Source organism: Camelina sativa, chromosome 5 (assembly GCF_030686135.1).
Source record: "Camelina sativa cultivar CO46 ecotype springtype chromosome 5, ASM3068613v1".
Taxonomy (NCBI): Eukaryota; Viridiplantae; Streptophyta; class Magnoliopsida; order Brassicales; family Brassicaceae; genus Camelina; species Camelina sativa.
The window spans coordinates 10718431-10742101 of record NC_141884.1 but is presented as its reverse complement, the minus strand read 5'-3'; the positions used below and the strand labels follow the sequence as shown (position 1 = coordinate 10742101).

Genomic DNA, 23671 nt, shown 5'->3' with positions numbered 1-23671 from the left:
GGAAGGAAACTCTTTCTTGTACAATCACCATTTACTTAAAAAGTTAAAAAGGACATCTAATGTAGTAGTGGAAAGGATAGAGAAGATTACTGAAAAAATTGTGGTTTATATATGACTGAGACCTAATACCAATTACCAAAAATGACAATGACCAACGCAACGAACCTCTTTATGATCAACAGAGTTTGTCACGCAGAACTACGATTTTATCGATATAAAACTTTCTCGGCTTTCTTAAAATATAGTTTAGGATCATAAGTGCGTGAAAAAACATAACGTTCAAGTTTCAAAGCAATTAGGGGATAAAGACGAATGAGGTTTGCAAGAGATACAATGATGCTAACGAACGTTCTACTGTTATTTTTAGATGAGACATGAGACTGAGGCCAGATTACCGTGAGGCGCTGCTTTGGTTCCGGGTTTCTAACAACCTTTGCCAAACCATTTTTCCACAATGCACAAGAGTCAAGGATGCCACAAGGTAAAGAAGAGGAACACCGATCACACAACCTTCCGATGCAAAATTCACCAATGTCTGGTAAGAGGAGCCAAGAAAAACAAAAAAATAACAAAAGATCACGTTTAAAAGAATATTATGAAATGGTGATCAGCAAAGGATATATAGCGAATACAGGTGAGATTTGAAAATCTGAGATCTTATTACCAACATTCCAGCAGCAAGGTGTATGACTGGAACTATTACTTGATCTACTCTGTTCCCTTTTGCATACCCTTCGAAAGCAATGACCATCGAGAATGTGTGGATCGTAACAAATGCAAGAGCAATGATTGCTGTAAAGACATGGTTGTAAATATTACAACATGAGTACTAGTGCACTAGACCAAAAAAAAAAAAAATCAAACCACTAGCGACTCAATGAAGAAGTTGCAAAGCTTAATAATATCTCTGTTGTAAGAACAAAACTTGGGGTTCAGTTGACTCACCAGAGATGAGAAAAAATGGCACCTTGGAACATCTTTCGACATAGAATGTGGCTGGACCAAACGCTGGAGTTAAGAGGCTCAAACAAAAGAAGACAGCATGTGCCACACCATGACCTAAGCCACCAGCTGCATGCAATTGACTGGAATAGTCTTAGATCATGTCAAAAGAGTAAGAAATGGGATGCATAACAGGTGCTGGATGGGTTCCATACTTCCATGTTAGTTTCAGCTATATCGTTACCTAACCTATTCTACAGCATTCTCCTTCTGGATGCACAACCAGAAACGAATGCCAAAATAAGGTTCGCTCGAGCTTCTCACAAGCTTTAAGACCAAGACAGAAATATCCAAATCCTATTCAAGATCAAGATACTTGCAACCTGTTTTACTTCATATTTCTTAATCAGAGAGCAAGAGTTTGCCTACCTGATAATATAGACTAACACAAAAGCCGACTACAATCTATGAAATAAACTTAAAGATATTCAGAAATTAAACCGGAGTGCGTACGTACCAAGAGCAATCTGCAGCTTATCAGTGAGAAACAGACGGGGCCTTGAGATCCGATCCGCAAAGGAATCCAAAACATCCTCAAGCCTCCTTCAGTACAACAACACAATAACAAGCTGAGATAGGATTCTAGTTATGATGTAGCATGAACAACAGTAGTAAGAAGAAGAAGAAGAAGAAGAAACTTACTTGTAAACCTTCCAGAAAAGAAAACGAAGACCTTCCTGGAAACAAACAGAGGTGACAACAAGTAAAGCATAAGGCCACCACACATTGGCTTTGAGAGGAAGAAATGGTCTCCATAATCCTGACAAGATGATCAGACTCACAAGCCACAGCAACGTACTGCATTTATCATTTACCAAATCAAATCAAATCAGAGCATATATTCAAGTTTTTTGATTCCAAAACCCTAACTTTTTCCCAGGAAAGTCTTCGCGAAACGCTCAAACGATAGACCCAACATACAATTCGAATCGAATCATTAGAGAAAAAAGCAGAGAGACCCAAAAGAAAGAAAGAACCTGGAGAGAACAGTGAGGATGAGAAAGGGCTTTCTGGAGATGACGGAGACGAAGAGTGATAGAGAAGGTCCCAGAGCCACCAGCGCGTATCCGATCCCCGCCGCGACCGTCATGCCCGCTCCGGCGATTTCGTCGCTACTAGTCGCTCAACTCTACTCCAAACGAAGACCTCGCGTGAACTCAATCAATTGATAAAAAAAATGCTTTCTTTTGTCAGTTTGTGGTTGTGGAAGAAACAAAAAAAATCAGATCTTTATGTGGCTATTCAAAAAATTCAACTATAGAATAAAATTTTAACACCAGAAGATTATTTACTTAATTACTTGGGCTTATGAGAAATCCATACTCTGCAATCTTACTAATTTGAGTTTACCAACTTGTTATAATCCTCTATTTACATGTTACAAAGGTCATCCACAACATCCTTACAAGTACAAACAAAGAGGCTTGTGTGGGTTTTGTAGCAATCCCCGCTCTTACAGTTTTCTAGAATGCAATCTGAGGAACAGATCACAAAAATGGGGGTTATCAAAATACTAATCTTGGAGTTTGGATCATAGCTCTTTGCTTCTTCCGTTAGATTTCTTCAACTTGGATGAAGGACTTGATGTCTCTTTGAATGCAGCAGGACAAAGCTTAGTGATAGTGCAGGCTTCGCAACGAGGTCTTAGCGGTGTGCAAATCATTTGTCCAAAACCAACCTATTACAAATTTTAAACAAGACAAGAGTCCAAATGAGGAGGCTGGTTAAGTTATGATTCAATGTTTTCATTTGATTTGTATAGTCTCAAGTGTATATTTATGGTTAGAAGAAATGGTGAGGGATGACGTACCAAGAGGGGGTTAATGGCGACCCATTCTTCTTTTGGAAGCCATTGTTGCAAAGCTACTCTTGTTTCCTCCGGAGATGTAGTTTTCTAGCAAATCACAGATTACGTATGTGTTAGAAAGAACAGGCAAACAGAAGACGATCTGCTCTGTTTTCTCACAATTCAAGTTCTGATTTAAGCCAATTGCGAAGTACCTGTTTGGTTCCTGGTCGAGACACCCAACCAAGTCGATTGCAAATGCGATGCACATGTGTATCCACACATATACCTTGTACATCATTCCATGCTATATGCAGAATCTGACATGTGATAATAGAAGAAAACTTTAAGAAGCTTTTTGATACCATTTCATCTAACTCACAAGATAGAAGTAAATAATTTGGTCGACTTTTACCAGATGGGCCATCTTGGGACCAATCCCTGGAAGAGACAGTAGGTCGTCCAAAGAGTTTGGAATGTCTCCGTTATATTTCACTAGACAAATTCTAGCTATTTTCTTCATATATGTAGCCTTCCTTGTATAGAATCCAACCTGATAGTAAAGGCAAGCTGTTAATTACGTAACCAAGATTTTACTAAGAATAAGGCCCTTTATATAGACTCTCATTCCTTTCCTTATTTCCCACTTTTTTTGAGAAATTGGTAAAGAAATTAGCACACCAAGAGGCTCATGCCAGTTGCAGTGGATGTGAAGAAGTAAGACGAGACTTGGATAACATACCGGATAGATCAATTCTCTTATGGTTGATTCATCAGCTTTATCAACGGCTTCGGGAGTAAGAAGGCCATTTTGATGAAGACGATGTATTGCCGCTGCATGTTTGGAAGTGTCTGAATAGTAAGTATGCATGTATAATCAATGAAACTTGTAAATGTCGATGATTAGAAAAGTGAAATAACTGTTTATTAAACAGCACAAACCTCACCATTATTAACTTGATCTTTTGTCTGACTTGAAAGAAGTGCTCCTAGCAAGACAGCAAATCTTCTTTCCTAGGTACAGCAAAAGACTGATCAATATTAAAACACGAACAATCCATCCCACTGCTTTCAAGCATAGCTTGATCTCGTGAAATATGAAAACAACAAAGGGAATGAAAGATACTTTCTTGAGCAAACAATAAGAATCCTTTCCTAAGCTACTCAATACGGACAAGTGCATCAACGTTTATAAAAGACTTGAGGACAAATGTGCTTTATACGGTAAAACAAAAAAACCTCAAGCCCAAAGAGCTAGAAACTCAGTGTCTATAGCATACTTCCGCACAAAAACTAAATTGAGGAAGATAGTTATACCGTAGGAGGCAGAAAGCTTCCGGCCTTATCACATCCCATAGAATCAACTGGTGCGTCTTCATAAGATCTCATTTGACGAATACCCTCAAGCACTTCTACCCAGTTATCAGGCGAATTTCCTGTATTATACAACTAACCCGTTACTAAGAAATCTGTAAAGTAAAAACCACACCAACCCTATCATTAAGGCACTCGCTGCATGATAACATACCTACGGTTTTGACTGAAGTCACAGCAGTGATGCTAGTTTCTGGTGACCTCCCTGCAAAAACTAGATAATGAATTCCTCTTAACCGTTTAAAGAATCTTCTTGATGACAGAATATCTCCTACCAAGTTCTATTCAGATTAAATCTGTAAAGACATTCAATGACAAATACATATCATGCAACTAGTTTAAAAAGTAGTCAGGTTCTTTGGCTGTTTCATTCTACCTGGTGATTGATATTAAGATTAAAGAATGATTGGGAATGTGAAGTTCCGAGTGTATACAATCATGAGACTTACTAGATGAAGGAGATGCAACATTCTTTTTGTAAGCGAAATCTTCTATATCGGGTAAACCACGTAGTTGCTGCATCATTAAATACGAAGACATTGCATTAAGCAACGCATATAGACTCTAAAATAGTAAATAATAACACAGGTTACTCATATATGGTCATGGAACAAAATGGAAACAATAAACAAGGTTTCCTCTCATTTGCTGAATCATGATCATAGCATAGCCAGGACAACAAAATTCTAAAACACTACGATCACTACCAACCTCATAGGGTTGGGTCAGATTAACTCTTAAAAATAAAGACATTTGGATGATAGGGACAAAATCAGAACCAAGTAAAACTCATTCCCAAGAAAGTATCAAACTAAACTTGAGATCAAGGAGGTGTAATCTCCAGAGCCCAATCCTACAAAATTGTAAACCCTCAATTCCAATTTCAAAATAGAGCAAAAAGGAGGAAACTTACTTTGTGGGTATTGACTCCTTTTCTGGGCAGAGGCTCCAAAGGTTCCTGCTTTAGCCTTTTCTTCCGGGTATACACTCGAGTCTCAGACCCAGAAACTACATTGGCTGGTTCTGTTGCAACATACTAGTTTAGGCACAACAACAACACCACAAATTTTCCATGGAATTTGAAGAGATAGAGCGATAGAGAAAATGAACCTGATTTGGAATCAGAGAGAGGATGATGTTGTTGGGTTTTCAAGGATAAGGACTTAGAAGAAGATACAGCTCCGTGAATTTGGCGATTCATGGTTCGAAATCGATAAAACCAAGCGGCGTTGTGAACAAGGGTTGAAGAAACGGCTCCTCCGTTAACAACGAGACTCATAGAACTTGGAAGAATCCTAAAGTAAAAAATTGCAACTTTGTTATATTCTTGTTACTCTTTTATTTATTATTACTTAGAAGAATTATTAATTTAAGGATAAGAAGCGCAAATATATAAAATCGTTTTTTCAGTTAGACTGACCAAAATTTACGAGACACACACAAGAACAAGAAAATGAAAAACTCTTATTTACCAAATTATGTATATCAGTATCAAGAACTCGTTGTATCTCTCTTTCAATTTCTTTTGTATCACCCAACGACTATATATAACAGTAACACAACAAAGTGGTTCTATCTCTCTTCTCTCTCTAGCTCGCTCTCTCTTCTCTCTCTCTTCTCTTTCAGTTTCTTCTGTATCACGCTTCCCAGCAATTCGTCCAAGAAACAGTATGGACACGACGCCGGTGCCGGATTTAGTCTCGGAGGCAATGAAGACGTTGAATGGTTATGACGCAAAACTTGTCATTCCAAAGAAAACGTTGTTTGCTAGTGATTTTGCTACTAAACAGTCACGGCTAAACTTCAATGTGAAGCTAATGAATGGTTTCTTGAGTCAAGAAGAGCAAAAGACGTTGTCCGCGAAGCGTTCCGTTGGTTTGAGAGTTGCTGTTCTTGTAGCTGTAAATCCTCCAACTAAAATTCGAGTGATAGAGTTACACAAGCGCGAGAAAAGTTACTCCTTTGTTAAAGGCTGGAAAAAGCTGATTGACGACAACGTTAAGACGCTCGACGTGGGTGATTCTTTCTCGTTATGGGGTTTTCGAACGACAGGAGTGGTACAAGTTGTTCGTGATTGTGAAAGAGACGATCTTTGTGATTTGGAGCAAACTAGTCTTTGTTTTGCTATTGTTCCTGTCAAAGATTCTGGTAACGACGATCTTCCTGGCGAAAAAGAGTCTGCTCTTCCTGCCGAAACAGAGTCTGCTCTTCCTGGCGAAAAAGAGTCTGCTCTTCCTGCCGAAACAGAGTCTGCTCTTCCTGGCGAAAAAGAGTCTGCTCTTCCTGCGGAAAAAGAGTCTGCTCTTCCTGGCGAAACAAAGTCTGCTGACTGGTTCAATGAGACTCAAGAGTTCAATCACATTCCCTTTGATCCAAACGACACTCAAGGATATCTTCCGGGGGAAACGGAGGATTTTGGTTGCAATGAGGACGGGTCCATTCGTGATGATTGACATCCGACCGTTTTTGTCACGTTCGCATCTTTCTAGACCATGTAGAGGACGTGAACCTTATGAAACGTTCTGATACTTCATAAGTTGAGATTTTGTAACATTTGCTAGTGTCATATATTAGGATCTTTGAATCTTATTTGAACTCAATGAGACCATATATTTCAGCTCTTTGATTGATCCAACACATGTACATGTATATGCATATAAATGCTTCCTTATACTATCCAAACAGATATACAAATCCAGAAACAAAATTGTGGCCAATACATATGTTAGTTTGGCAAGTATACACTATTTAAGCCGTATGATGCTATATGATCCTCAGGTTATCAAACTTTTCTTTTTCATAGAGAATCGTCGAACAAGAAACCATCAGTGTTGAAGTCTGAATCTATCCCTTCTCTTCCCTTGAACTCGCAAAGCCCCACCGCCTTTTCTATAGAGAAATCATTCATTAAAGCAAAGTCATCTTCCAAGAATGTCCTGGACTTGCGTGTCATGATGAGCTTCTTAGGTGTTTTTTGCTCTTTAAGTATCTCTCCAGTCTCTTCTGTAGCTTCAATAGGTACCACCTTTGAAGATATTTTACTCGATTTCCTCAACCTCGACGGCAAAATTTTTGTTCTTCTTCACACTGTTCCTTATTATAGGTGGTTGGTTCTTGCTGATCATCTCGGTTTTGTTGGTGCTACTGTTGTTGCTGATTGTTCGTTTCAGTTCTGGAATCCTTGTTGGTTTTGAATTTGATCCTGGACCGTTGAACATGAGCTTCCTCTTACACCCTTCTTTGAGATCTAGCTTTCTTGTTTGGAGTTGTGCCCTAATGTTGAAGCATTAGCAACGGCCAGTCAGTACACAAATTTTAAAATTTTTTTAATTAATGGTCTTCCAAAACCTATTTTTAATTCGATATAGATGGGGAATGGCATTGGATTTTGGTGCACCCTAATATATCATGAATATGTATCTCAAGGGCTCATGAACTAGTTGGGAGAAGGTGCGATGACTGATGAGGAAGCATATGTTTACCGAAGGAAGTGTTTGGAGATATTGTCATATTTAGTTCATTTCCTTTTGATATTATGAATTTTGTTGTCTTACCAACATTTGATATATATAGGCCTCCTGCCAATTTCTATATAAACCATGTACCTGGCTTTTTCAGTACTTGTAGTTTTGTATAAACAAGAAGTGACTGTAGTCGGAAGTGAAATAAGACAAAAGGACCAGAGAGAATTAATTTAAATAGATTAAACCATCATCAACTTATAAAGATCACAAAACTAGTAGCAACTCATAAGAATCCCAACATCGTACGAGCCAAACGAGCTATGTTACAAGATGTCAACTTATAAAGTCTTAGAATGCTTGTATAAGCTTCACATCCTCTACATAGTCTAGAAATATGTAATTGTGATAACCAATAATCGGTTTCATTCCTTGGATTTCAACTCTTCTGATAGTTTTACACTTCAAATTGCAGTAGAAAACATAGAAAGGCTGAGATGGAGAGTCTGACGGATAGCGTGACGATAACACAACTTCATTTGTACCAGTCACTCCAGCAAACATTAACAAGTCCTTAGCAAGTATATTCTGCCACAGAAGTGGCAATCCGTAAAAATGCTTCGACCATTCATTTTTTCCGGGGTCTCCTAGAACCCATATCTCAAAACCTTTTCTTTTATGATAATTAGACCCTTCCCACACAAGTGAGCCCAATTTACCGTTGTAGTTAATCAGAGTAGTTGTAGGACGCAATATCCTAATGAAAGGTTTCAAGATTTTAATAAAGCTGAACTTCTCAGACCTAACATGAAAGCAAACTATCATACCTATCCCTGAATAGATGTCAGCCCTGGCTGGATAATACAATACACCATTGATGCATATTCCCTTAGAACCATGACTATGGGGTATGCAACATTCGATCATTCTCCAAGACAGTTTCTCAGTTCCTAATGTCAGAACCTGATGCTCCTTATAGATATCCCCTTCCACACTCATTGACAATACCTTGTATTGCTTCTCAGTGGGATCATACCCAAAATAGCTTTGAAGACAAAGCCTCTTTCTTGTATTAGGTCTCGGTAAGGTTAAGGATTGTCTGGTGCTAGGGTTCCATATCACCGACAACAATTCTGGAGTTTTCCTTCCCTCAAAAATATGTCCATATCTGATAAAGACAAGGCCACCGATAGGACTGACAATATTATAGCGACAATCGAAGGGAATTTTCATATGATAAGAGGCAGCTATAAGAGACGATCTCTGATCAGGATTTAGAAGCTGAGGTGTCGAGAAGAAGCACAACTCACTGTCTTTTCGGCAGGCGAACAAGATCCTTGGGCGAGCTGAAGATCTGGTAAAGTACAACTCCGTGAAGTAGGGAAGGCCAAGTAAGGAGGCCCAGAGCTTTGATACACAACGACATGTCGCTATAGACTTCACCGGCAACCTCAAGAATATCTCAATATAGAGATCATTTGGGATCGGTTCAGAGTTCTCGTCAGCATTTGTTGAGTGGCGTTGAAGAGTGGCTTGTCGAGCCTCCGACACAGTCTGCCACCGTGAATTCATGTCTGCAGTAATCAAATTCCTTTTTGGTTTAGACACGGCACACATGATATAGTTTGCAATAAGAAACGTCGCAGGATTCATAATGACTAGAATAAAACTTAACATACAAAGAGGTTTGAGGTGTTTCTTGCATTCCACGAAAATATTCTAACAGCTTTCTTTGATTTTCATTTCATCTTTTCATGGAACAGCTGAAACACTAATAAAGGTTTTTCTAATTTGCTGAAGCCAAGGCAACGTAATCACAAACACTCTGATCACTAATTACCCCATAGGATTGGTCCAGGTTAACTTCAAACACAGAACATTTGGAAAACTGAGACATAATCAGATTATAACTGTAAAGACAGTCAATGACAAGTACAAACCATGCAACCAGTTTAGAAAGTAGTCAGGTTCTATGGCTATATCTTACTACCTAGTGATTGATATTAAGTTTAATGAATGGTTTGGAATGTGAAAAGACAGAGACTTACTGGATGAAGGAGATCCATTGTTCTTTTTGTAAGCAAAATCTTGTATATCATAGGGTAATCCGCATAGCTGCTGCATCATTAAATACGAAAAGACCAAAGACGCTACATTGATCAACAAACATCACTGTAAAAACTAGTATTACTAACACAAGGTCATGGATACAAATGGAAACACTAATTAAACAAGGTTCTCTCTCATTTGCTAAAGCATAATCACAGGGCAACAAAATAAAAAACACACTAGGATCACAAAACAACCCCATAGGGTGGGTTGGGTCATATTAATCTCCAAAACCTCCTCAAAGGAGGAAACTTACTTTGTGGGCATTGATTCCTTTGCCGGGAGTTATCTCCAAAGGTTCCTGCTTTAGCTTTCTCTTCCGGGTATACACTCGAATCTCCGACCCAGAAGCTCCATTGGCTGGTTCTAGTGCAACATACTAGTCAAGATAATAACAGCAACAACAACACAAAAATTCCCATGGAATTTGAACAGGAAGAGTGATAGAGAAAAGAACCTGAGTTGGAATCCGAGAGAGGATTCAAGGAGATGGGTTTAGAGGAAGATACAGTTCCTTGAATTTGGCGATTCATGATTCAAATTCGATAAAACCAGGCGGCCTCGTGAGAAGGGTTGAATAAGCGGCTCTGTAAATGTAAAGGTTAATTAGTAAAAATAAACAATTACAGTTTTTTTTAAAAACAAATTAATAATTTTAAGAAAATGATAAAATAAAGTATAATTTACTTTTTTTTTTTTCGTCGATAAAGTATAATTTACTAAGAGTATATATTATTTTAGCCGAGAAAGAAGCAAAGAGTTCAAAAATAAAAAAAAGTCGGTAAATAAATTATTTTTTTCCAAACTAAACATGGGAAGATATACTTTATTCTATAATTCACAAGTCACCTAACCAATAAATATCTCCCACATTGATTTTAAAGACATTTTAAAATATTAATGAAAATCAACTAAAACGAGATAATGCTAACAGCTAAATAAAAATAAAACAGAAAACCTATAATCTTACAAAAGGTTTTAGCTGATGAATTTGTACTTTTTATAGTTAAAATATTGCTTAGAAATTTGCTAACATATTTACCATTGGAGATCCTCTTTATGTAACATGCACTTAAGAATTTGCTTGATGATCAAATATTTTATAACATCTTCTTTTTCAGTAATTCTGGTACCAATTTCTCTCGAACTGGTCTATAATACACAGTGCTATAGTTATACTTTTGAAGATTAATTAACGTTATATAATATTGGGTTATTTGCTAATTACATTTCAAGATTTATCTTTCTTGTTTTTGCAATTTTGGTTGTCCTTTTTTTAGGGTTGGAGATAAACTTTATACGGTATTCCAACGATTCCAACTTAGCGGAGACTAGCTAGGGTTTTAACGCAGCCATGAAATCAAAGCGGCAGAACGTGTCGGAGTTTCGTCAAACCATCCTTGGATACCACGCAACGAATGCTAACGAAAAATCTGAATCAATCCCAATTGATCTCATTATCGACATATTCTTGAGGTTGCCGGTGAAGTCTATAGCTAGGTGTCGTTGCGTATCAAAGCTCTGGGAGAAATCACTTCGTCTTCCCTATTTCACGGAGTTGTACTTGACAAGATCTTCTGCTCACCCGAGGCTCTTGTTCGTCTGCGAAATATACAATGAGCTGTTATCCTTCTCAACACCTCAGACTCAAAATCTTTGTGAGAGCTCGTCTTCTTCAGTTGCCCCAAGTTATCATCATATGAAGTTTCCTTTGTATAGCTGCTATGGTATTATTAGTCCTATCAATGGCCTTGTTTTCACCAGCGGACGACAGATCTTAAAAGGAAGGAAAATTTCCAAGTTAGTGTCGGTGATATGTAACCCTAGCACCGGGGAATCCTTAACCTTACCAAAACCTCAGACAAGGAAGAAGATTTCGATAAGAAGCTATTTTGGGTATGATCCAATCGAGAAACAATTCAAGGTATTGTCGATGACCCGGTCAGGTGATGGGAGCTATAAGGAGCATCAAGTTCTGACATTAGGAACTGAGAACCCGACATGGAGAATGATTGACTGTGGCATTACCCATAGGCTTTCTAGCTTTGATGATGTTATATGCATCAATGGTCTTATGTATTTTCTAGATTCCGACCACATGATAGTTTGCTTTGATGTTAGGTCAGAGAAGTTCAGCTTTATTAAAACATCTTTCGATAGGTCTTCTAGAACAGTTATGATTAACTACAACGGTAAACTGGCTTCACTTATGTCGGAGGGGTGTATTTATAATAGTGGAAGAGGTCGTAGGTTTGATAATTATATTACTGGAACAAGTACAAGTCTTGAGATGTGGGTTCTAGAAGATGCCGGAAAACATGAATGGTCCAAGCATATTTATGAATTACCCCCTCTGTGGAAGAATGTACTTGAAAAGCACACATTTGTTGGAGTGGCTGGTACAAACGAACTTGTGTTGTCGCCGTGCTATGCATCTCACCCTTTCTATGTTTTCTACTACAACTTTGAGACAAAAACTATCAGAAGAGTTGAAATTGAAGGAGCGTTTAAGGAGTTGACATCCGACCGTTTTCGTCGCGTTCGCATCTTTCTAGACCATGTAGAGGACGTGAACCTTATGAAACGTTCTGATACTTCATAAGTTGAGATTTTGTAACATTTGCTAGTGTCATATATTAGGATCTTTGAATCTTATTTGAACTCAATGAGACCATATATTTCAGCTCTTTGATTGATCCAACACATGTACATGTATATGCATATAAATGCTTCCTTATACTATCCAAACAGATATACAAATCCAGAAACAAAATTGTGGCCAATACATATGTTAGTTTGGCAAGTATACACTATTTAAGCCGTATGATGCTATATGATCCTCAGGTTATCAAACTTTTCTTTTTCATAGAGAATCGTCGAACAAGAAACCATCAGTGTTGAAGTCTGAATCTATCCCTTCTCTTCCCTTGAACTCGCAAAGCCCCACCGCCTTTTCTATAGAGAAATCATTCATTAAAGCAAAGTCATCTTCCAAGAATGTCCTGGACTTGCGTGTCATGATGAGCTTCTTAGGTGTTTTTTGCTCTTTAAGTATCTCTCCAGTCTCTTCTGTAGCTTCAATAGGTACCACCTTTGAAGATATTTTACTCGATTTCCTCAACCTTGACGGCAAACTTTTGTTCCTCTTCACAGTGTTCCTTATCATAGGTTGTTGGTTCTTGCTGATCATCTCGGTTTTGTTGGTGCTACTGTTGTTGCTGATTGTTCGTTTCAGTTCTGGAATCCTTGTTGGTTTTGAATTTGATCCAGGACCGTTGAACATGAGCTTCCTCTTACACCCTTCTTTGAGATCTAGCTTTCTTGTTTGGAGTTGTGCCCTCATTGATCTTGGAGATGTACCTGCACTCTTGGATCCTATCGACTTCTTCCTCCGTGGTGACATTGAGAAATGCTTTAAGATATCCTCTGGTGTCCAATCAAACTTCTGCTCAAATGGCCAGAAAAGTGGCTCCACAACAATCTTTCTCTTTGAGTCCCCAGTCTCTGCGCTCTTCTTTAAAGATGTTGTCCCGGTGGTATTAGTAATACCAGATGGCACCGGTGAAGGAGTCTTCTCTGTTTCTACAGAGAAGCTAACTTTCTTTTCTTCAGGACTCTGTGAACTCACTAATCTATTGGAACTAGATGACTCTTCAGGTGGCTTCCTAGGACAAGTCTTGTTGTTGCTTTCTTGTAAACGCGAAGACGGCTTTGCAGAACCATTTCCACGAGATTTACCAGCTGATGAGTTACAAACTTTTCCATCTCTCCGAGTATTTTCTAAAGAACATTTCGCGTTCTTTGAACTTGTCTGATGACGAGGATGATGATTCTCTTTAGTTGAGGAGCTGGTACTGGATTCTTTATTCAAAGACAGAGAAGAGTTAGCCACACTAGACAACCACGAGACGATCTTTTCATCTACCGAGAAATGAAACGAGACAGACAATCTACGTTCCTCTAAAAGAGAAGTAGGAGACGCACAATCTGAAGACAGCCAAATGGAGTCACTGTCATCAAAACATCTCATCTTCATAAACTGTTTACCAGATTCATCGATCTTTTCACGCCTTCGTTGAGGGGAAACACCTGCAGATTTGGTCCTCTTTGTGTCTTTCGTTTTTGTAACATCTGGAAGAGCCTTTTTCCCCTGAGGCAGCCTCATGTGTTCGTAGTTACCTCCAGTTGATTTCGATCGAGGAAGAAGTTGTTTCGGATCATTCGTTGTGTTCTTCTTTTTCCTAATGGAGAATGTTGATGTAACCCTCTTCACAAAACCTTTAGATCCATCTTTCCCACCACCTGTAGAAGTAGAAGCCATATATATGTATTGCAGTTTTAGTTTTTTTGCTCCTTCAATCTTCAGAAAACCAAAAAAAATACAAAAGTTTTGTTTTTGCTTTAAAAGCAGAACAATTCACACAACATGATAAACAATATTTTGCGTGTGATTAGAGAGACTAAACCAGAAACGGTAAAATACACACAGGACAAATTCTTGTCAATCTCTGAATAAGAAAGCTAGAAAATGTCAACGACTTGATAACTGATTATATGATATTTAAAAAATCTTTTAACATTCTTGATTTTGTTTTGTTCATGTAATACAAATGATGTATGTATCCATTAAAAAATCAATAAAGAAAATTCTGACACACCAAGCACTAACATTACTACATTAGAGAAAGAGAAAGAGTCAACAAATAATTATGGTTCTGAGCATTAGAGAAAGAGTCAACAAATAATTAAGCTTCTCGAACTCAAATTGAAATACCGATGAGGTCCTAGAAGAATCTATAAATTAAATTGCTTATGTTAAGAAGCAAGACTAGCTTACAAGAATAACTCTCGAGACATGCAATAACAATGGCAAGTGGAAAATTTATGACAACGAAAGAAGAAAAAATTAGAAGAACCTTTTGAGATTGAACGGCGAAAGATATCCATTTCACAGAGTGTAATAAGAACTGGGATTTGAATCGACGAGACGCAAATCTAAAAGTTTTTGTAATAGTTTTTGGTTTTTGCTTTTGAGAATCTCCTTTTACATCCATTCAAGATTTTGTAAATATGTTTTCCTAAAATTTAGGAAATCTGATTTTAAGATTTTTAACAATTTTCATTAATAATCTAAAACCCATCTTAGGGTGAGTTTTCACTTTTCTTATATAAAAAAATTTAAGTAACATTTTCTCAATTTTTTATTTATTATTTCTTTATTCTTATAAAATCTAAAAACCAAAAACTAAAATCTGAAATCCAAAAACCAAAAACTATTTAAAAACTAACAACCATACATGGCAGTTTTATTTTATTTTATTCTAAATAGTAATATATATATATATATATATATCTATGAGAATTCTAAATAGTAATATATATATATATATATATATATATATATATATATATATGAGATATTTAAAATGAAATCTGGCCATCTTTCCCCTTTAATTATTGCTCTTAATTATTTACAAAAAGAAATGCATTTAGGTGAGAATCCTACAATACTTTTGAAAACTTCAAACAAAGGCAATAGTAATACTATAATTCTAGCAAAAAAATCTATAATGATGCAAAAACTATCCAAATGGTAGAAAAATGATCTGTAAAAAGTTATTTTGCAGATCATACAAACTTCGTTTCATAAATTTACATCCTTTACTTCATTGTAAACATCTTCCATGAGAACCATCACACTTCTCTTTAATCAATAAATGCAGCTGTTAAAAAAAAAGAAAGACTGCATGATAAAACTCATCATTTCAAAAACTATCAATATGTTCTTCTAGTACAACACCATTTATATTATTATCGATTTGTCCGATCGAGATCAAGACGATGTTAAAATAAAAACAAATCAAAAATATTGTATATTAAGTGTTAAGAATGGTATACCTTAAATCTGGGAAATTTTTTAGAAATTGTGGTAGACAAATTTTTTAACAATTTTATTTATTCATCTAAATTGTTAAAACCCTACTAAAGCTAAAATCTTCAACAAATCACTCGTATATGTAGTAATCTTGGGCCTTTTTGTTAATAGGCCTTGAGCTTTAAAGTCCATTTAAAATATCTGGTTTATTGCAACAAAAAATGATAAAATTAATTAATCGGTTAAGCTGCACACAACCACCACCACAGTCGCGACGGAGTTAAGCACCATTTGAAGAAGAAGAAGAAGAAGAAGAAGAAGACGATCCGGGGAAGAGAGAAAGGTCAAAAGCGTCGAGAAAGCAAAGATGGGAGGAGGTATGGAAACGAACAAGAACAAGTTCATCGAGGATTGGGGATCCGCTAGAGAGAACCTCGAGCACAATTTCCGTTGGACCCGTCGCAACTTCGCTCTCATCGGAATCTTCGGCATCGCTCTCCCTATCATTGTTTACAAGGGGATCGTCAAAGATTTCGTGAGTTCAAATCTCTCCCTATCTAATTCTCAGATTCGATTTGCATTTCGATTTGATTCCTCCCGTAGTTAGATTTCTGTTTTGTGCCCTAATTTATTTCATGTATCGTATGGATTTTGGGTCGTATGAATACACATTTGAATTGGGTTCTTTTCCCGTTTAATTTAGGTGTTGAATTCGTTGTAGATACATTTGGATTAGATCAGTTCGGAAAATGCATTTTGCCTCCATACTAGTATCTTTAGATCTTCTAACTGAATAGTGTTTGCACTGAGGAAAGCCTCTGATTTGGAGTTAGGACTGAAAAAGTTTTGAGTTTTTATTTGTGTTTCATCCTTGGTGTTACTTCTTATTAAGCGTATTAGTTTCTTCACTTGGGTCTTCTTCTGTTTAGTTTACTGGTGCCAAGGTAGTTTAGGGATAAATTTGGTTTAACTGCTATGAAGATATGTGTTCAAATGATTATCCTCAAGTCTTGATGTGTTTTAGCTAGTAAAAATGGGTTCTTTGGCTGTAAATAATGGTTTTCTGTTATTCTGAGTTTGAGTCTTAGCTGATTTGGTTATGAGAACTTGTATATGGTGGAGCGTTTTCGAACTTGTTGCTACAATCCTTGAGGATTCTTCTTTTAGATTGGCTTTTGAACTCTGAGTCCTTTTGTATAGATTCTTGCAAGGGCCATGTTTATGTGATTGATGCTCTTTGGCTTTCCTTGTTAGTAGAAATTTTGTACGATGAAGATGGAATTGAATTTCATTATATTACTTCCCACACACTTGAGTGATCTATACTGTTCTTGTCACAACACTAAGGTCAAGCTAACGTACTCGAAACTCGATATTTGACAGCATATGCAAGATGAGGATGCAGGCAGACCCCACAGAAAGTTCCTCTGAGGTTGTTTGCAAGAAGACTCTCTGCAATAAGTCTCAGCAATGCGAAATTCCAAGCCGAGGGTGCTCCGCTTTTGATTTACATTTTAATCAACATCTCAAGGATATAATATCTTTTTTGGAAAAGTTTGTTGTAATGACTACACTTGTTTGCAAATAATAAAACTCGAGTTTTCCCTTGAGTTTGACATACTACATTGTGTGTTGATTTAGCATGTGCAGGATTATAACATTTGTAAGTGAAGAACACCTTGGAGGCACAAAATATAATGAAGCAGCCGTAGTACCAAAACAATTGAAAATGTGAGGTCCGAAACAAAATAAGTGGTTATTCTGAAAGCTAAAGCTTTGAACTTGGATATGAGTTGGAAGAAGTAAAGTCTCATTGCTCGTAGAACTTAAAAGAAAAAGTACTCCCTCACAGTGAAACAATGTCTTATCACTTAAGTAGTCAATATTGGTGACAGATCCAAACAAGTGTCTGAAAATATATATAATCCGTAGTGTAATAATAGTCGTCTTGCTCCACAAGTTGAGATGTCGTAGCCCAAAAGATGTGTCCCTCCCTACCATGCGACATGAATGATTGAAAAATTTCACAGACCTTATCATCCCATGTCTTCGGCCTTCTGCTCTCCGTAAAAAAAAAGCCGCTCACTACGAGCAGACTCCCCCCTGCGAACTCAACTCGTAGTGAGCTACATCCTTGTTTACTTGGAGTGAGTCCCGGCTTGGTCAATATGGGATTCACCAGTTCAAGTATACAAACTCATTCAAACATAAGAGATAAAAAAAAAGGCGGGAGGAGGAAACAGAAAGAAGGGCAACAAAGTTAACGGATTATTAAAAGAACAAAACAGAACAAAAACAGAACAGACTGTCTTAATAACCAAAAATAGAAAGATTTCTCCAATCCATCCAATATTTTTCTTTTGTTCATACCTCTCAATCTCCTCTCCTTTCTTTTAGGACTTTCCTTTCCCTCTTTCTTCAAACTTACGCAACAAATAAACAAATATAGAAAACGAAATACAAAGAGATTAGAAGAAGAGAGAAGCCCCTCCCTCCCCCAAAAAAAACCCAAAAAAACAAAAAAAAAAGAACAACAAGAGAAAGAAGAAGTCGAGCACAAAAGAGCTTCTCTCTTCCTTCCCATGGGGTGCATTTGAATAAACTTCCTCCTTGAAATCGCTTGATTGATTGTATAAAATCAATCGATCGAGATCGAAACCTGTTAGGATATTATTCCAAAATATAACCCAAACAGATTTTTAAAAAATCCCATGGGAAGCTGTGTTTCGTCGCCATTGAAAGGCTCTCCTTTTGGAAAGAGACCGGTAAGAAGGCGACAAAGTAGTAATAGCAGAACATCATCATCCTCTGTTCCTCATTTCGATTGCTCAACTAATCTTTCCCGGAGATTGATTTTCCAGCCACCAAGCCGCGTTCTTCCCGATCCTATTGGAGATGGAATCCACCTCAAGTATGAATTGGGTAAAGAACTTGGCCGTGGTGAATTTGGCGTCACTCATGAATGTATCGAGATCACTACCGGAGAAAGGTCATTACATTATTTCTCTTTTTTCTTGATTATCTTGAAAATTGATTCTTTTTTGCCTTTTCTTCTAGGGTTTGATAATTTGTGTAACTTGGGATGCAGGTTTGCGTGTAAGAGGATATCGAAGGAGAAGCTAAGAACGGAGATAGATGTGGAGGATGTGAGGAGAGAGGTTGAGATCATGAGCTGTTTACCTAAACATCCTAATATTGTTAGCTTTAAGGAAGCTTTTGAGGACAAAGACGCCGTTTACCTTGTCATGGAGATTTGTGAAGGAGGAGAACTTTTTGACCGCATTGTCTCTAGAGGGCATTACACCGAACGTGCCGCTGCAAATGTTGCTAAAACCATTCTTGAAGTTGTCAAGGTGAATAAACAAAAACTGAAATCTCTTTTTTATTTTATTTTTGGTTTTTAGTCTTCTTGTTTGGTCCTTATAATGTTTGTTGTTTGTGAAGGTGTGTCATGAACATGGAGTGATTCATCGAGATCTTAAACCCGAGAACTTCCTCTTTTCTAATGGAACCGAGTCTGCACAACTTAAAGCAATTGATTTTGGTCTCTCCATTTTCTTCAAGCCTGGTACTAATCACATCCCTATAATAGCTTGAATCTTGTATTGTCATTTTCTTGAAAACTTTGGTTTAACTCAAGTGGATACTGCAGCCCAGCGGTTCAATGAGATTGTGGGAAGTCCTTACTACATGGCTCCTGAGGTTTTGAGACGAAACTACGGTCCTGAGGTCGATGTTTGGAGTGCCGGTGTTATACTCTATATCTTGCTTTGTGGTGTTCCTCCCTTTTGGGCAGAAACCGAGGAAGGAATCGCTCATGCTATTGTGAGAGGGAACATCGATTTCGAGAGAGACCCCTGGCCAAAAGTCTCACATGAGGCCAAGGAACTCGTTAAGAACATGCTTGATGCTAATCCTTACAGCCGACTCACAGTTCAAGAAGTGCTTGGTAACTTAATAACAAACGTTTCATTATCTGAAAAACAATTAAACGACATCAATTAACCTAGAAATATTTGTTTTACAGAACATCCATGGATCCGGAACGCAGAGAGAGCACCAAATGTGAGTCTTGGAGATAACGTCAGGACCAAGATTCAACAGTTCTTGTTGATGAATAGGTTCAAGAAGAAAGTCCTCAGGGTATATATAAGTTTCTTGATATTTCCCAAAATTTTATGAGTTTACTTTCCCATCTATATATAAGACTTGTTACTGATACGTAAGTTGTAAAAAATATATTTCAGATTGTAGCGGACAATCTACCAAACGAGGAGATAGCTGCGATAGTACAAATGTTTCAAGCAATGGACACTGATAAGAATGGTCACTTGACTTTTGAGGAGCTAAAAGATGGGCTGAAGAAGATTGGACAAGTTGTTCCCGATGGAGATGTGAAGATGCTAATGGATGCAGCGGACACAGATGGAAATGGGATGCTGAGCTGTGAGGAGTTTGTGACACTGTCAATACATTTGAAGAGAATGGGATGTGATGAGCATTTGCAGCAAGCATTCAAGTATTTTGACAAGAACAACAACGGATCTATCGAGCTAGATGAGCTCAAGGAAACTCTTTATGATGATAAGCTAGGCAACGGTAGCGACCAGTGGATCAAAGATATCTTCTTTGACGTCGACCTCAACAAGGATGGACGGATAAGCTTTGATGAGTTTAAGGCGATGATGAAATCAGGGACGGACTGGAAGATGGCGTCGAGGCAGTACTCGAGGGCGTTGTTGAATGCCCTTAGCATCAAAATGTTCAAACAAGATTTTGGGGACAATGGTCCTAAATCACATTCCATGGAGTTCCCTATAGCAAGGAAGAAGGCTAAGCTACTTGATGCTCCCAAGAACAAATCAATGGAGCTTGGTATCTCCAAAACCTTTAAACCTTCAGGTCTAAGAAACTAGAAAAGAGAAGAAAATGAATAAGAAAAAAATCTCTTTGATTCTCTTAATGTGTTTGTTTTTTGGTGCTACAAGCGAAAGAACAAGTGATTTAATGAGCTTAAATTTGTGGTGTTTATCCTTTTTTTTTTACTCTTCTTAAAAGTCGTTGAACACAATAGAAGATAAGAAACAAAAAACACAGAGAGCAATAGAAATATTTATCTAATTTATCAAGTAGTAGTAGCATTAACAATTATGTCACATGTAGCCATAATCATCGATATATTGTTTTCTATAGATGTTGGCCAAGTGTAGCTTTTCAAGACTCTCTTGGTACATATCACTCTTATCATGACAGCATACATAAACAAACTCCAAATTAAGTTCTAAGTTATGAAAAAGGGAATTTATCTGTACTGTTGGAAAAAAAAAGCTGCATTACAATAAGAAATAACCCTAAATCCAATCCACAGTCTCGAACTAATTTTGTTGCCAAATTAGTTCATTATTGATCTTCACACGGCAACTTGAAACGACACAGTGGACAAGTGTGATTGGTCTTAAACCACGTGAGGAGATACTCATCGTCAAATTCATGACCACAAGGTAAATTCACAACTCTACTTTCACCGTTAATAAACTCTTTCAAACAAATAGCGCACGTCGTCTCGCCAGTAGAACTAACCTTCTCGTATATTTTCCTGATTAAGGACTTGACCACGAGCTTGCTTGCGGGTCTCAAAGGGAAATTGATGGTTTCGTGGAACGAGACTCGAACCGCTTCTTCAATCTGAATCGCTTCTTCAATGTGAGAGTCAGGAATAAGAAGCAAGGACACTAGCAAATCATACCCCGGAGAAGAGTTATAACTTGCGGAAGAAGTAACTTCGTCAACATAGAAGATTAGGTCTGTTATCGCATCGTAAGTATCATCGTTGCTAATTCCTGATTCCATCAAGAAATAGTTCAGGTCTTCTTTGCTTCGACACTTCTCGTCATCTTCGTGGATGAATTCTTCCATAAACGACGAAGCCGTAAAAGTCGGATTATAACCGACGACTTTTGCATTGATTGTGATTGTGCCGTCGCCTTCTGATTCAGGATTGCGTCTAATATGGTGATCCAATACAGTTCTCATGATTAATGGAAGACAGTGATGATGAAAAAATAAAATAAGAAAATCAAAAGTGATGACTCTGTGTGTGTTGTGTTTATGTTCAGGGTTGTCACAACCTTATATATAGATGATTCTGCGTGCATTCGTTTGCCTAGTGGGATTTGGAAAATACACTTTATTGTTTAAGATTTTAAGTACTATTTTGATATTTTCCAAGATTTCCTTTTTCTTTTTCTGTTATTATCTTGTTTGGGTTTGTTTATTTTTCCTTTTTTTCTTTCTTTATAACATCTTATGATGCTCTTAAGTTTTCCTTTTTTAAGTAGTATAAATCTAATTTACTCTTTTTTCGCACATTATTATAAGATGGGAAAAGAAAACCCTTGTAGGTCTAAGTCAACTCTGTGTTATTCGTTTTAAATTTGATTTCAGTTTTATTGCCAAAATTCACATGATAGACTTAATTTTATACGCAAATCTATTAGAACAATACTTTCAATTGTAAACCCATGATTTTTTTTTTCTATTTAGGTAATGGAGGGTTCATTTTCGCAGCTGTTTAATCGATATATAGAACCATAGAAAATGATTTATATATAAAAATAAACTATGGTATATTTTGCACAAAACGCAAAGCTTTTCAATGACACAATGGCATCTCGTAACGACACAATGGACATACATGACTACTCATAAACCAATTCATAACACACTCCTCGTCAAACTCGTCTCCACACGGTAAAGTCGCAATACTTCTTCCGTCGTCAAATTCCTCCAAACAAATAGAGCACATGTCAATCTCACCGACCACATCGCTAGTCTTCTTGTATATTTTTCTTTTCAAAGACTCGACAGCGAGCTTGCTCGCAGGTCTTAACCTCACAATATTGGCCTCATTGAACAAGGCTTGAAAAACTTCTTCAATCAGAGAACGATCCCTCTCTTCAATTCGATGATGAGAGTCGTCGAAGCTAACATTGTACTCATCCCATAAGTGTCGAAACTCGAAGACTCGAACAAGCTGAGATGGAGCCATTTCTCCACAGACATAAATAACCTCGTGCTGATCATCCTCTAAACCAAGAACCTCTTCTTCAATGGTCTCATTGAGCGAGACTTGAAAACCTTGTCCAAGTTGAGATGGAGTAGCTTCTTCAGTTTGATGATCAAAGTCAAAGCTAACATTGTGCACATCCAATAAGTGTACAAAGTCGTCGACTCGAGCAACTTGTTCAAGCTGAGATGGAGCTGCTTCTTCATAGACAAACACAACATCGGGCTCATCCTCTAAACCTAGAACGTCTTCTTCAATGGTCTCATTGAGCGAGACAAAAAACTTCTCTAAGCTGAGACCGAGCTGCCTCTTCAGTTTGATGATCAAAGTCAAAGCTGATAACGTCTTGCTCATCCTCTAAACCTAGAACCTCTTCTTCAATGGTCTCACTGAGCAAAACTCGGTAAACTTCTACAAGCTGAGATGGAGCTGCTTCTTCAATATGATTATCAAATTCAAATATAATATCCTGCTCATCATCCTCTAAACCTGGAACATCTTCTTCAATGGTCTCATTGAGTGAGACTTGAAAACCTTCTTCAAGCTGAGATGGAGCTGCTTCTTCAATTTGGTGATGATCAAATTCAAAGATAACATCGTGCTCATCCAGTAAACCTAGGACGTGTACCTCAATTTGTTCAGAAGGAATATCGATAGTAAGAGTCCTCAAGTACACTCTTAAAGCACAACCTATATTATAATCATCAGAGGAAATTGCTTGATCTACAAGTCTCCGTAAGTGTAAAAACACATCGTAATCATCTATGGGAGTGGTTTCTCCTGACCACATCAAGAATTCAGTAAGCTCTACATCAATACATTCAGGGTTACTAGAGAATTCTATTAGTTTTTCATAGAGGTCCCATTGATATATTTTGGTTGTAGAAACACCGATTTTGATTGTGCCAACACGACGAATTTTCATAGAGAGATAAAAATTTTCCAAGCTGTGCACAAGTAGAAACTCTAGTATCATATTTTAAACACCAAAATTAAAC

General features: G+C 37.4%; 6 protein-coding genes and 3 pseudogenes across 14 annotated transcripts; 3 read left to right on the top strand and 6 right to left on the bottom strand.

Moving 5' to 3' along the window:
• Positions 1 to 204: 204 nt before the first annotated feature.
• LOC104786474 (gamma-secretase subunit APH1-like) lies at positions 205 to 2344 on the bottom strand. Of its 2 annotated transcripts, none has more exons than XR_015556664.1 (6): positions 1980 to 2266; positions 1645 to 1800; positions 1460 to 1545; positions 946 to 1085; positions 665 to 792; positions 205 to 535 (listed from the first exon to the last, which is right to left on the bottom strand). XR_015556664.1 is itself a non-coding variant. In XM_010511894.3 (6 exons), the coding sequence occupies exons 1-6, from the start codon at positions 2090 to 2092 to the stop codon at positions 392 to 394; spliced, it is 753 nt and encodes a 250-aa protein (XP_010510196.1). In that variant the 5' UTR covers positions 2093 to 2344; the 3' UTR covers positions 205 to 391. The 2 variants fall into 2 exon arrangements, 1 of the variants encoding a protein (XP_010510196.1); XM_010511894.3 differs by having other exon boundaries at positions 946 to 1071; positions 1980 to 2344.
• Positions 2309 to 5609, bottom strand: LOC104786473 (endonuclease III homolog 1, chloroplastic-like). 6 transcript variants are annotated; one of them, XR_015556663.1, is made up of 11 exons: positions 5273 to 5525; positions 5076 to 5185; positions 4612 to 4678; positions 4317 to 4367; positions 4106 to 4224; positions 3731 to 3802; positions 3531 to 3622; positions 3204 to 3341; positions 3004 to 3108; positions 2813 to 2896; positions 2309 to 2680 (listed from the first exon to the last, which is right to left on the bottom strand). XR_015556663.1 is itself a non-coding variant. In XM_010511893.3 (11 exons), exons 1-11 carry the CDS (start codon positions 5439 to 5441, stop codon positions 2534 to 2536), a joined length of 1149 nt encoding a protein of 382 aa, XP_010510195.1. In that variant the 5' UTR covers positions 5442 to 5609; the 3' UTR covers positions 2309 to 2533. The 6 variants fall into 6 exon arrangements, 4 of the variants coding, with proteins under 4 accessions (XP_010510195.1, XP_010510194.1, XP_087306001.1 ...); XR_015556662.1 differs by having other exon boundaries at positions 4317 to 4376; positions 5273 to 5481; XM_010511893.3 differs by having other exon boundaries at positions 3736 to 3802; positions 5273 to 5609.
• A 2365-nt stretch (positions 5610 to 7974) lies between these two features.
• Positions 7975 to 9776, bottom strand: LOC104786472 (F-box protein DOR pseudogene; annotated as a pseudogene). The gene is made up of 2 exons (XR_015598054.1): positions 9672 to 9776; positions 7975 to 9197 (listed from the first exon to the last, which is right to left on the bottom strand). The product of XR_015598054.1 is annotated as an F-box protein DOR pseudogene (transcript).
• A 1301-nt stretch (positions 9777 to 11077) lies between these two features.
• LOC104789114 (F-box protein DOR pseudogene) lies at positions 11078 to 12334 on the top strand (annotated as a pseudogene).
• An 85-nt stretch (positions 12335 to 12419) lies between these two features.
• LOC104786471 (uncharacterized) lies at positions 12420 to 14779 on the bottom strand. Its single transcript, XM_087449873.1, has 2 exons — positions 14649 to 14779; positions 12420 to 14034 (listed from the first exon to the last, which is right to left on the bottom strand). Exons 1-2 carry the CDS (start codon positions 14677 to 14679, stop codon positions 12596 to 12598), a joined length of 1470 nt encoding a protein of 489 aa, XP_087305999.1. The 5' UTR covers positions 14680 to 14779; the 3' UTR covers positions 12420 to 12595.
• A 1062-nt stretch (positions 14780 to 15841) lies between these two features.
• LOC104786470 (uncharacterized) lies at positions 15842 to 17227 on the top strand. The gene is made up of 2 exons (XM_019245850.2): positions 15842 to 16142; positions 16991 to 17227. Exons 1-2 carry the CDS (start codon positions 15975 to 15977, stop codon positions 17036 to 17038), a joined length of 216 nt encoding a protein of 71 aa, XP_019101395.1. The 5' UTR covers positions 15842 to 15974; the 3' UTR covers positions 17039 to 17227.
• An 804-nt stretch (positions 17228 to 18031) lies between these two features.
• LOC104786469 (calcium-dependent protein kinase 24-like) lies at positions 18032 to 20636 on the top strand. 2 transcript variants are annotated; one of them, XM_087449872.1, is made up of 7 exons: positions 18034 to 18372; positions 18469 to 18596; positions 18696 to 18960; positions 19052 to 19175; positions 19260 to 19556; positions 19635 to 19750; positions 19855 to 20636. In XM_087449872.1, the coding sequence occupies exons 1-7, from the start codon at positions 18319 to 18321 to the stop codon at positions 20521 to 20523; spliced, it is 1653 nt and encodes a 550-aa protein (XP_087305998.1). In that variant the 5' UTR covers positions 18034 to 18318; the 3' UTR covers positions 20524 to 20636. The 2 variants fall into 2 exon arrangements, with proteins under 2 accessions (XP_010510192.2, XP_087305998.1); XM_010511890.2 differs by having other exon boundaries at positions 18032 to 18596.
• A 371-nt stretch (positions 20637 to 21007) lies between these two features.
• On the bottom strand, positions 21008 to 21655 carry LOC104789113 (uncharacterized). The gene has a single exon (XM_010514855.2). The coding sequence runs from the start codon at positions 21638 to 21640 to the stop codon at positions 21008 to 21010; it is 633 nt and encodes a 210-aa protein (XP_010513157.1). The 5' UTR covers positions 21641 to 21655.
• Positions 21656 to 22259: 604 nt separating this feature from the next.
• LOC109132836 (uncharacterized) lies at positions 22260 to 23649 on the bottom strand (annotated as a pseudogene).
• Positions 23650 to 23671: the final 22 nt, after the last annotated feature.